The 13,284-nt window shown below is 44.4% G+C and overlaps 1 protein-coding gene across 1 annotated transcript in view; it reads left to right on the top strand.

Moving 5' to 3' along the window:
- FGF12 (fibroblast growth factor 12) overlaps nt 1-12,514 on the top strand; it is a 111,285-nt gene extending 98,771 nt beyond the window's left edge. The window contains exons 4-5 of the mRNA XM_026070886.1: nt 2,805-3,003; nt 12,011-12,514. Of these exons, the coding sequence (XP_025926671.1) occupies nt 2,805-3,003; nt 12,011-12,129 (318 nt within the window). The 3' untranslated portion in view covers nt 12,130-12,514. The remainder of the gene's footprint in view (nt 1-2,804; nt 3,004-12,010) is intronic.
- The last annotated feature ends 770 nt before the right edge of the window (nt 12,515-13,284 follow it).

The raw sequence follows: 13,284 nt of genomic DNA, 5'->3' as shown, positions 1-13,284 counted from the left end.
TCTGTCAAATTTGTGAGGTTTCTAAAACTGCCTAATAGACATAACTGGAATGTTTTTTGGTGTTGTTGCAGTGGTTAGTGTCCTAAAGTGGTATCTCAACTAAATTGCGGGGAAGGAGGACTCAACCAGCCAACAAAAAACAATTGGAGAGCTTTCTTTATTAGTCTCATTTTGAGGAAGCTTAAACACTTAATGGAAATCACCATTTTTGCTTTACTTTTTGAAATGTTCCTTAGGTAGACGTCTTTAAACACAGTCTTTAACCACTTTAAAATAACAGAATAATTTTACTGCTTTATTTTGTACACATGATATATGCTATGGCATGTGCTTTTGTGAACTTCAGAAAACATACTGCAATAATTTTAAAACAGATATTTACCTTAGAACTTTCAATTTTATATAACTCCTTTATAGAATCCAAAAGTTCTGCTTTCTGAAAGAACATTTTCAAAAAGCATTTGCTGTTARATTTCTGCTTCATTGAAAACTAAAAGAGTAGTCTTTTCTCCAAGTTGAAATTAAAACAAATGTTGAAAATCCAAGTATCTCATGCACTGTAAATTCCATGTTTTGAGCAACCTAGTAGCTTCCCCTCACTGACTACAAACTTTTCAGTCTTCCTAAGGATAATTTTATTAATACCTTTTTTGTTGATGGGGGTAAGCAAGGCATGGGAAATGGAAYTGAGTTGTCCAGTCTAGTTTTAGAGCTATTCTCCATGCCGAGGAGAGCCTCAGGMCCTGCAGTCCGTAGAGATTAGATGTTACGTGGTGACACTGTGCAGACTGGTGAGGAAATCGGCTGAAAACTGCCTGGCTCCCACGTGAGCGATGTGTTCCAAGGCAAGACAAAGCCTGGAGATAAAGAGCAGATTTAAGAAGCGCTTAAACACTGATCTTTTGGGAAGCTACTTCAAACACTGTTTTATAGTGCTCTAAGTCGTCTGGATCTCTCTGAACTTGTTTCACTCCCTCCTCCTAAAATATTTATTTCTGCAGCAAGGAAGATTCCCTCAGATAGGGCAAAACAACCCGTTGGGCTGAAAGTGTTTTTATCTGCATGGTGCTAATGATTGATGCAAACTTCACACATGCGGCACAGCTCTGTGATTTCTGCTGCTCTTTATCTTCTGTGACTTCAAGTCTGCCTGGCTCCGTAGGTCTGTTGCACATTGGATTTATTGTCATACCAGCAACACTTTATATAACCCCCAAAATCACGTGGGAATACATACCTCCTGAGTGTTGCTGAATGTTCAAAATGTTCAYTCTTAAATGAGGTCTGCAGTAAATACGTGGCAATACTCCAGATGCTTTGCCCTGATGTTGATCATGGACTTTCCATTAGGGAGGCTGCAGAAACTCCTTAAGTCTTGTGAGTGGCAAGGATTTGCTGAGGAGAGTAACCTTCAGCTTAGAGCTTGTTTGAGAGCGCACCACTCACCTGAGTGATGGATACAACAATGCCTGCCTTCACTCATGGGGGCTCCGACACCCTACCTTGTCTGGGTCCTGCAGAAGGGATTTTTTGATGAGAGTGTTTCTTCAGAAGATGCTTATTCATTGCAACTGGAGCTTTTTTGCAGAAATGTAGTAGTTTTAAGGAAACCAGTGAGAGAGTTTGTTTGGCCAGGATGAATTTACTGGTCAAAGTTAAAGTCTGGGGGGAAAAAAAAACAAAAAAACCCAGCCTGATAACTGTGTCTGACTCTGTGAAGGGTTCAGCTGAGGCCACTGTCACAGAGCCCCCAGCTGGCTGTCTCTTGGCTCTTGATTTAAGAGAGGTTTACTGATATTTCCCTGATTTTTAAATCTTGAAAAATTTGTGGTATGTGGCAAGTTTTCCTCCTGAGTATAGTTGAGAGTAGCTTCCTCTTCGAGACTTCATGCAAATACAGTACAAATGGCAAAGACATAGCCTCCCTATAGGGGATCCTCATTCTTATCTCCTCCACCACCAGCACAGGCTCAGGAGATATCTCTAACAGGCCCATTTGTTTTTTGTTCTGGGGCAGGTGTGAGACTGCATCTCTGTATCTGAAGAAATATTTAGATGTCAAAAATCTTTAAAATTACTTCTTTCTGCTTTTTGAAAAACATCCAGCCTTTGCGCCAGCATTTTCTCCTGCCCCTTTTGAAAATAAATAAATTGCATACTTGTTTCTTGTGCTCTGTTTCTCCACATCCACTTAAATGTTCCTTATAAGCAACCTTTTGCCTACAAATATTTGAAGAAGCAACAATGTTTTGGACACCAACCATTGTACACTCCTGGCCCATCACAGGGAATGTAAGAGTGAGCCCGAAGGAAGGCACTGGTGATAGATGAGCAGCAAGGTATTATCTTTCTTCTCAGTTCTCTTTTTATTTTTTTGCTTAGTATTTCAGCCGAAATCCTTAGAAATGGGATCTGGGAGAACATACATCCTCCACAATATTTCAAGATTCCCAGCACAGACAGTGGCTCTTGACATGCAGACAAGGGCATTGCTCTGGCTGTGTTTCCAGCTTACTGGGACACAAATTACTGAGTTTTCCTGCACATTTTTCAAGCCCATTTACTGTGGGCTGTTTTGTAAACTGCAGCTCTCCATTGTCAGTGAAGGTGAGAGCTTCTCTTTCAGCAGGGAGTTTTCTAGATCTGTGTTATTGCTGGGAGCTGGCGTTGCTGATGCCTGTTGTTTTCTGTTGTTAAACTGACTGTAATGCGTGACCATTGTGTATCACTCAATGCTGCCTAATTTAGAAGATCAGTGATTAATTGCTTCTATTGCTTTTTCTTCTCTTTCTCTCTCACTGCAGGATGTTTTCACACCAGAGTGCAAATTTAAGGAATCAGTCTTTGAAAACTACTACGTTATTTATTCTTCCACACTGTACCGGCAGCAAGAATCCGGACGAGCGTGGTTCCTGGGACTCAATAAAGAAGGTCAAATTATGAAGGGAAACCGGGTGAAGAAAACCAAACCCTCATCACATTTTGTACCCAAACCCATTGAAGGTATGGAATCTGCTCTCTCCCTCCATCAGTGGGATATGGGGAGGGATGAGTTTGCAACTGCAGATATGGGGCAGCTTGTGTAGGGTTGGTGGTGTCGAGGAGCAAGACCAGGAAGCAAGGACAGTAGCTGCAAAATTTCAGAGCAGTGCTGGGTTGCACTATTAGCATTTCATCCACTTTCTTTCCTGTATCTGCACATTATCCCAAAGCTCAACTTTGGGGTGCAAAAGGATGAATTCAAATGCCCTGCCACATGAGAAGTTGCTGGGAGGAGAAAGGAGCCCTCCAGCTGTGTTTTACATCTAGCCCAAAAGTTTAGAGGGAATTAGATTCAGAAAAGATCATAATGTTGTGCTTTCCATGATGATTTTCTCAACATCACTCAGTGGGTTTCCAGTCCCATTTTGAGTCAGTACAGGTARGATTTACCTCACCTGACTTTAGACTGTGAGACTCTGTTCACAGTAATGGGAAAGAAATGTGTTCTTCCAGCACAGCTGTGGACTTATTTTATATGTCTACCCTAAGAAAAAATAACTTACACACGTCTTTCCTTTTCTGTAAAGAGACCTTAGTGAGTCAGTCACTGGTGGTAGAGATACCTCCATCATGGATGTCCAAAGTTAGGTGAGCTGCTGTCATCCCAGCTGCCTCCATCACAGCATGAAGCTTCAGTGAAAGAAGTTGAATTGAATTTTTGCCCTCCTGCTACAGCTGATTACACACTACTGAAGTATGCCACATGCTTATGCTGGGAGATTTTGCTTTTTATGTGCTGGCCACTGGATAAATGGAGAGCCATAGTCTCCAGTGTGATGACCCTAGTACTTGACAGGCACTAATTTGATTTCAGAAACAAGAAAACCCTAAGTTCTTTTTCTGTTGCATGAAAAAAGCACAACATTTTGATCCCGAAAGTAGGTAAAAATGGAGGTGTTAACCATTTGGCCTCTAGACTGGCTTCTCTGTCTAGCATGCAGTCCATTCCTTGCCTCGTCCCTCTTGGCTTTCTGACTCCATCCCTGACCTGCTAGTGACCACCCTTGAGACACTGCAGCCCAGTGGTTGGCCTCAGCTGCATGGCTGTGTTGAAGAAAGCAACTAATGCTTTGCTGACAGGTACCACACAAACAGTGGAGGCTTCAGCTAGGGTCTATGCACCTGCAGCTGTTCTGCAGCTCCACAGAAAAGGCACAGGGGCAGAGGGGTGTGTGTGTGCATGTAAGTGAAAGGCCAATTCAAGAAGGCAGGCTGAAATCTTCTGTTGAGCCGTTGAAGCAAAAAACAGGTAGGGAAATTCAGCTCTGAGCATTCCCAGAATATCTGTGACTTTTGCACAGCAGATGGAGATGAGGGACGAGCAGAGAGTGGCCAGGAATCTTCTTGTCCTGTGCTTGTTTTCAATAGCCTTTCTGCAGCTGGGARCTTTTTGATTGTTTATTTGAGGCATTAGTGGGACTGTCTCGCTAGAGCCCACTCTGTGTTTTGCTAAGGAACAGGGCCTATTCAGGGCATGAAGTCTGTCACCAGCTTCTCTTCTGTCTCCTTCTCTCCTGCCTTGGCTGGGATGTGAGTCCTTTGCAAATGATAGCTTGCACAGCTGCATTTCCTAGCTCCTGGTATTTGCTGCCTGCCCGTGTGGTTCCTTTGAACGCAGGATTCTTTTTTGATGTAGTGCACTTGGTGTCTGTTGAATGGCTCAATAGTTGTCTTTTGCATGCATTTAACTAGGACATTCCTGTGGCTCTCCTAGCTGAGCTTGCCATAGCAGAGGCGCTTGACCCACAGCAGTGTTCTCATTGCAGCAAATGCCGCTATGGCTTTCATTTTGAAAAACCCAGCCCAACCCAAGAGCTTCCCTTTCCTGCAGTTGCATCCTCCCACGCTTGCTTCAATCACAGCTGTCACATAACCTCCCRAGCGAGTGAGCGCTTTGGAAGTTGGCAGCCAAATTAAGGGCTCCTCCACCCCTTCCCTCCTCCACAGGCTTTGCAGTCAGCCTCTGTGAGTGCTGCTGCATCGAAGAGCTGGCAGTCTCCCAAGCTGAGGCACGTGTCAGCTTCCCAAAGCATTCAGCTGTCTGGGACTGTGACTCCAGACGGAGGACTCTGTTTCCCAGCCTGAGATTCACTGTAGGTAGCAGAGGGTTGTGGGAAGGTTTGGAGTAAAACGGGCTCAGCTCCACGTGAYTTGTCTGCGCCGCATCCATCAAAGTCTCTGTGAGCAGAGCTTGCAAGAAGATGTTAGAGAAAAGGGGCAATTCCTTCYCTGTTTTAAGAGCATCCTTCCCTCTGTCATGACTCTAAGGAGTATTCAAAGCACTCCACTGCTACATTTGCACATCCCTTCTGTTGAATGCCATAACATGCCCCAGCATGTGGGCTTTGCTGCTTTTTCCGGCCAGTATTTTGCAGCTCCCATCTGCAGTGTGCACCCAGGTTTCCTTTTGTTCAGGTACCACCATAAGCATTAATACTGTGACATGATGGCTGACACAGTAATGTATGCAAGGATGAATCTAGTCCCTTGGGAAAGAAAGGTGTTACATACATTGCTAGGAATCACTTCACCCACCACTTCAATGGCAATTATCTCTGAGATGAAACTTCCCAGTTTTTCACTGTTTGCAGAAAAATTATGCAGCAGCTTAGTGAAGAAAGTGTTCRCAGGAACAGGAAACGTGGAAAAGCCCAGATTGCTCATACAGCAACTCAGGGATAGTTTTTAACTCCCTTTGCTTTCCATTTGTGTATGTATGTGTGTATCTATCTACCTGTGACTTTTAATAACACCTACAGTTATTAGTATGCTAATACTACAGAAAGCTTTGATTCACATAGATGATCAGCAAATTGGAGTTGTTCTGTGTGAAAGTTACCATACACAAACTAGAAAGGTTTTGGTGTTTTGTTGGTAGGATGGGGTTTTTTTGGTTTAGTGTAGGTAGGATTTGTTTGTTTGTTTTTGGAAATAACATCAAGTTTAATCAATATAAAAGCATGAAAAACTTACTGAGTAATAACAGGGGAAACGTTAAGTTCCTCTCCCATCTGCGCRCAGGCAAAGCCAAGGCAACAGCCTGGCAGGCAGTAGTTAATGTAATGTACTGTGAGGTGCCAGTTTTGGTTAAAAACACACATACGCAACACATTTATTTTGGTATTTTATTTCTGATCACTGATCATTCGAGCTAAATGAGCCTTTAAAGTGCAGACATATAGATTGGACCAGACTGCACAACAAATTTGCTTGAGTATAATTGTCACTTGGATACCAAGCAATCTTTTAAAGCAATTTCAGTCTCTTTAAGTGTCTGTAGTGATTAGTGGTGGACAAACACTACCATCCATGGCGCCTGTTGTTCTTTTAAACAGCTATACCCAGCTCAAACAATGGGAGATTTTTCCATTCACTGCAATAAGAATTATATCAGATGTTTACTGTGGATGTGCTCTGTTGTTTATATTTGCTTCTCCTTGAAGACATCRTTTCCAGATTTGCTCTCTCTAAAACAGCTACATTTCACTTCTCATCCGACCCAGACCAGAATGTATTTGGGGTTGGTAATCCAGCCACAGAAAGTGGAAAACAAGTCTTCCCCCATCCTAGTCAGCAGAGCTGCCCCCTAAGTCCAAATTCATGGTGCTTCAGCCCCCATGACTTGGGATGATATCCTATGTGAAGGTGCCCTGGTAATGACTAGTCTGTTCCACTTACTACCACTGATGGGTATTAGAGTGCAGGGAACAGCATGGCAGCCCCTAGATTTTTCCCAGTGTATTTCCCTGTAGTAACAACATCCCAGATTTACTAAAGCAGAGGCCTCAGATGTTGCAAAGAAGTTCAAAGACACTACTGAGTAGGAAGATGTGGTAGGCCTATTGAAAATGCTTTGTAAGTATTACCTTTATCCATACAAAGTGTTAAGCAGGGTTCTTTTTTTTTTAAAAAAAAAAAACTCTTTATCAGTCTTTTGTTAAGCACAGCTCTTCTTATGGGTCTGTCTTGCAGGGGACAGGCTTTGATGTGTTGTCTTTCCTACACTAACTCACTTGTTCATCTATCAAAACTCCTAATCATGTTATTCGACATCAAATGCAATGTATTTTAACCATGCATTTCCTTGGCTTTTTGTCATACTATGCTCTGTTTCTCACCTGAACCAAGTGTGATTCCATCTGGCAGCATCCTGCACGTTTAGCCGCCAGATAGATGCAAGCTCAAATGGCTCTGAAATGCATCAGCTGGGATTGGGTTTAGAACAGAATAATTAGAGGCAGAAAACAAGGGTGCATAATCACTCGCTCCCTTCTGCCCCTAGCTGCTGCTTAGACAATTAWTTCTCTCCACTGAAGCATTAGCTAATGCAGCAGCCATTGCCTCCCGCCACTGACACCCCAAGCTGTGGCATCTATCATGGGAAACAGGCTTGTGTCCTGGGCTGCCTGCTAGAGGGTGTGTGCTGAGCYTTTCCCAGACACCGCTGCACAGTGGGACCAGGGCTGACGCCATCCTGCAGGGCTGACAACCTGCCAACCTCCAAAATGGCAACTTGGTAAAATTTGGTTGCTTGCAATTCCCTGGCATGTGAGGCAGGGAAAGGCAGGAGTGAAGCAGGATGGATGGGATACATGCAATGTCCTCTCATAAGCTTTGTTCCATATTCTAGAGAGAAATAGAGTTTTTTTGCCTCTGCTGAACCTTGTCAGTTTGTAACGATGCCAAGTGAGAAATGCTAGGATCAGGACACCAAATGGTGCGTGTTTCCCAAACTCAGCCAGTCCCTAAGGCCCAGGGAGAGAGCAAAGGGTAATTTCGGTTTCATCACTGCGGTGGATGCAGAGTCGCTCACCTGGATCAGGCCCATGTGGGTGGCATGCCAGTGCCATGCTTGGGAAGCAGATGTGAAGCTGGGATCCTGTGCCAGCGCATAGGCAGGAGATTCAACTGCTCCCAGGTGACAGGCAGTCCCTGCCATGCCTTGGCATTTGGGAAAGATGCTCCCCCCTTCCCCTTCTCACTTGCTTGTACCCCCAGGCCTCTTTCTGCCCAACTGCTCCCAAATGTGTGTGTTTGTACGTGCGAATGTTAGGCACTCCTGGATAGCAGGCAAGCAGAGAACTGAAAGCCACAAGATGCAGTCATGGGCACAGCTCTGCTCCCGCTCGCCCCCTTCCATTTACGCCCGTGGCTGTACAGCAGATAACGCTAATGGCACATTCCAATTAAAGCATGAATATGTATGTGTTGATTAGAATCTGGGACATGAGAGCTGATTATCTGATTGAAGCTCCAAAGCATTAGCTTGGTTTACAGACAGTATGGGCTGTATTTGGCTTGGTGTGTGGGTGTGGGTGTGTGGGAAAAGCAGGGAGGGGACTCTTGTTCTAGCCAAGTTTGCTCATCCTTCCAAAGCCGCCGTGTGCTGTGTATGTAGAAGCAGACCTCCCAAGCATCTGGGCATGCTGACTGTCACACTGCTGCTAGTTTACCTCAAGGCAGTTGACAGGCATAGTGTATTTCCACACACACACACACACACACACACACACACACACACACTCAGGGACCCCCAAACAGACCTGTCAGTGAGCGCAGGTCATCCTGAAAAAGAAAGCGTTTGGCTTAATGCTGGGAAAAATCTGCTGGGTCTTCACACTGGTCCATTTACAAACAGATCGCCTCCCCCACCCCTCGGTCCGTGACTGCCATCCCTGTGCGTGAGTCACAGTCAAGCTTCCTCAGCACAAACTGAAATCCAAGACCTTGTGTTGCACAACATGTCACACTGTCCTTAAAAACTCCGTGCGGATGCTTCTGTCTGTGCATAYGCACACATGTCTGTGTGCACACATGCACATGGGTGTCTTGGTGTGCACAGGTTTGTAACCTCTGCAGAGTCCAGGCATAACTCCGCACATGCACACAACCATTTTGTGTAGGAGAATATCCAGGCAGAATATCCAGTGTGTGACACCATATAAATACTGCATACTCTGATACTGTAGGTGTGCCTAAGTACTGAAAATACACTTGTCCCATGCTGCTATAGATTTTCTGGCATGGTCTGTCTTGTGCTGATGCTTTGACAGGTCTGTCTGAAAAGCCCAATCTCAGCTGCCTCCAGCCGTGCCCCTTGTCAATACTTGTATCGTTCACTAGACTGGAAGATAAACTTCTAATTCCTGACCTATTTGATTGTTTGGTACAGGGTTTGCTTAAGCTTTAGCTGCAAAAGTTGTTTACTTCAGTAGCTTGATTTATATTCAGTACTCTGTGGGCCTTGTTAGCAATTCAGTGTTTTTGCCCAAATGCCATGGTGAGAGGCAGGGAGCAACAGCCAGCTGAGAAATGGAAACACACAGGGGTACTGCCACTGCAAACTTGGCTCATTTTCAGCCCTTGYGTTTAAGCATGTAGCTCAGCTTGGTGAAGTTGCAGGTGCACTGCAAAGATCTGCCATACCAGAGTTCCTGCACCCTCTCCTATGGACTTGCACATTGCCTCCAGACCACTGCTTCTCCCTCTCTTGCTGCACTAAGCAATGCCTTAGTTTCCCACATGCCCGGAGTATGGACTGTGGGAGCTCTTGTGCCCCACCACCCATGTGCTGCCACTGTGAACTAGGCGCCATGAAGTAGCAGTGGGAGTGGGGGCTTCCTAAGCTAGTATTGTTCCCAAAACCCTAACTGTGGCTTAAATTTCTCTTTTTTTTTTCCTTTGTCCTTCTGGGTTTACAGGGGAATTGGGGATAGGTACTGGTGAGATGAGCTTAAAACATGCAGCTGCCTGGGGAAAATAACTCACCCAGCTCGCTCCCACGGCTCCAACCTGGGCCCATAGAGGTCAGGTTGAAGGCAATGCTGAACTTGAGGCAGACTTTGGGTATGCAATGGTGGGAGCCCTGGGGAAACACCTGCACAAATGCCCAACTCTGCACTGCAGACATCACCATTAGCGATTAAGGTCTATCACAGAAATGATGTGCMACCTCAGAAACCTCAGTGACATCAAAAAGCTGCGGGACTTAGGCTAAGAAATCACAAGGGAACATGAGCACAAGTTTTCCTCACTTGTTAACCTYTTTCATACTCTTCTTTAAGCTTTTAGTCTTCAGCATTAGGCCATTTCCAACTCTCTGCCAAGGAGTCTCAGCAGACTTAAGGGTGTAGCGCTGATAGGCACTTTGCTGCAACAGGCAAATACATTATCACAAGGTTGTTGAGTGACACCTCCCGAAGCGCGGGGGGCAGCTGAGCAGCTGAGCGGGGATGTGAGAGCCCTTTTCCTTCTGTTGCCACYGTGCTCTACACTTTGCTTGCAGCATTCAGAGCTAATCTGGGCAGCTCATGGGCAGTCCCGGCAATCCTCATTCTGGCCCAGACACATGGGACAACTCATTTAGTCTCTCTGTTTTCTCATTTCTATCAAAGCATGGCTCTGGTAGCAGTAATAGCTTACGGAGCAGTACCTACCTCACAGACTTTGGGAGGCCCAGCTAATGTGTATGTTTAAAGTGCTTTGAGTGCCTTGGATGAAAGATGCTCTATGGGAAAAATAATATTTTTTCACTGCTCATATATTCAATGCAATATMCTTCCTATTAATACACAGTTGGCTGCACTTTATCTCTGTCCTGTATTGTTGCACATTGCTATAACTGTTTATCTAGCTAGGAGTAAAATGCTGAGCAATAATGTCATTTGCAGCCTGGATCTAATTGGCAGGATTTATTTGCAAATCGGGGAAGGTTATAAATATAAGCACTCACATTGCCTCTGTGAAGATGGGGTATTTTTTTCATTTCTTCAGATATATTTTGAAATTTTGTTGTTGTTGATTACCCAGAACTAAAACATGATGGGCCCTTGTTTGAGCTCTATGCAGTGGCTGGTGACATGACAGCTTTACAAAATGAAGCAGTACACAATCTTTTCTTTCCATCCTAATTTTTCCTAAGATCCAGGCATGAGATTTGCAGTCTGGACCTGTCTCAAGTTCTCATCTCTGATGTGTCTGCCCTTGAAATGCCTCAATAGTTCAATCACATATACACCCCACCACATTTGCAGTGAGATCATCAGAGCTACTCCCTTTGGTATGAGATGCTGAGCCCTCCCTCAGCACGTGCTCCTTATCTGGTGCACCTCACGCGGACAGCYGTTAGGAAATAGTCCACATGGCTAGTTAGGTAAATGTTTTATGCAACACAGGACATGGGAATTTGCCATGTCTTGGACAGACACTGCCTTCTCAGGCTCTTTGTGCCCCAGCAAATACATTTTTAGAGGCACACATTGCTTAGCCAGTGTTAGGAGAGAAGGTGCCCTCTGTCCACCTTGTTCTCAGGTGCTTCCAGGTGACCATGCTGAGCTGTGATGGCTCCTGGCTTGCTGTCACTCAACGCATGTGTCTGCTCATGGGTTTGGCCCTGTCTGTCTGTCTGTCGATTTACAGGAAGAATCAGAGGTGCTGAGAACAGATGTCAGCTCTTGGCTGAAGAAGCCAAAATGGGCTGGAGTCACCATTTCCAGATCCAGAGCTTAACACCCAGAAGGCTTGGATGGCTCAGATGCAAGAGTAGTTTTGATTCAAGATTCTCAAGAGCTTCTTGTTAGASATTAAGGATTGGTGACCGGGTAATTTTTGGATCTGTTATTAGCTGATACCAGCATCTTGAGACAATACACTGTGCTGTGAACTGGAATGATTATTTTATATACATAAATATATCATTAAAAAACAATAAAGCACAGAACACCAACGAAGCAGAGATCCCCTGTTTCTATCTGTGCCTTTGGAAGGGTACAGATACAGAAGGGGAATCTGACTGGCAGCAAAGGCAGGCGCTCTGCATGACAACAGGATCCACCGCTGGGTCACTGACGTTTTTTAAGTGTGTGCACTGGCAGGGGGGATTTTAGCCTCACGTACAAAGAAATAACTCATTGTGGTCAAAAAGCTCTGTGACTGCAGGGCTGTTGATTGGTATCTTTTCTGTTTGCAGTGTGCATGTACAGAGAGCCATCGCTGCATGAAATTGGAGAAAAACAAGGACGCTCAAGGAAAAGTTCAGGGACACCAACCATGAATGGAGGCAAAGTTGTTAACCAAGACTCGACATAGCTGACAAATACCCTCCCTTCGTCCAACTGCTCCCCTCCCACCCACCTACCCACCCCACCTGGCGAAACCACACTGAGACCACGACAAACGGAGCAAGGCAGGACCTACCGGTAGTGGCTAGGAGTCCGAACTCAAGAATCTTTCTTTGTGTAGGATGAAGACATCGAACCACAGATCTTGCCTGTTTCAACGTTTTAGAAAACAAACAAAAAAAACAAACAAAAAAGTGAAAAAAAAAGTTTTAAATCAGGACTCCATTAACATTTTCAAAAGCAAACTGTTTGCTCTGTGATCAAAGGGGGAAAAAAAAATCTCATCTCTGCATAATAATAATAATAACTAATAAATATAATAATAATAATAAAGATGTTACCTTTAAAAATAAAACAAAGCTTTTGGAAAATTGAACTTAGCATATGATGTGCAAGAAACAAGTGTGTTGCAAAGACGGGGACTGTGCTTTCTGTCTTATACTTTCACCTCACGTTCACACTACTGTTTTTTCCATTCCTGCTTCCCTGGGGATGGATGGAATTTTTCACAAAGCAGGAAAGGTAGGGATGGATTATGACTGTGTTTGCTCTCCTATCAATAAAATATGGCCTGTCCGAATTAGGAGTCTGACAGTTATGGGCAACAAACTAGCTACTCTGTATTGAGTTTTTTCCATCTACATTCAAACATCGTGTAGTTATTTGTTGCTAGTGTCACTATGCGAGTATGTTTGACCCAAGTCTGGCATTTTATGCCTTTTTATCATAATTATTTATATTTATAGGCTTGTTTTACTGGATTAGTTGCCAGGGGAGTTTCAGAAATGGGTTTTCAGGTCTCCCAGGATGAAATGATTATATTTATTAGGGGAGCATTAGAAGATAAAGGGATGGAGGGAAGGCTTTTTGCTTTAAAATATGWAATGGAGGAAGTAACGCTACTGAAATACTTGCTGTTACATGGCAATGATGAGGCATGTGCTATATGAGGGGGTGGCATGGATTTAAATGAGAAGATGGGTGTGGGGAAGGAGTAGATGATGGGGTGTGCAGAAGAGGGGTAGATACGGGGGAGTGAGAGTGAGTGAGGGAGTGTGTGTGTGTGTGTGTGTGTGTGTGCGTGTGCAATTGAGACAGAGCGAAGATACTGCTTTTTCCTTCT

This window comes from Apteryx rowi, unplaced genomic scaffold, assembly GCF_003343035.1.
Source record: "Apteryx rowi isolate R43461 unplaced genomic scaffold, aptRow1 scaffold_32, whole genome shotgun sequence".
Lineage (NCBI taxonomy): Eukaryota > Metazoa > Chordata > Aves > Apterygiformes > Apterygidae > Apteryx > Apteryx rowi.
The sequence above is the reverse complement of the archived record's forward strand: the minus strand, read 5'-3'. Positions and strand labels throughout refer to the sequence as shown.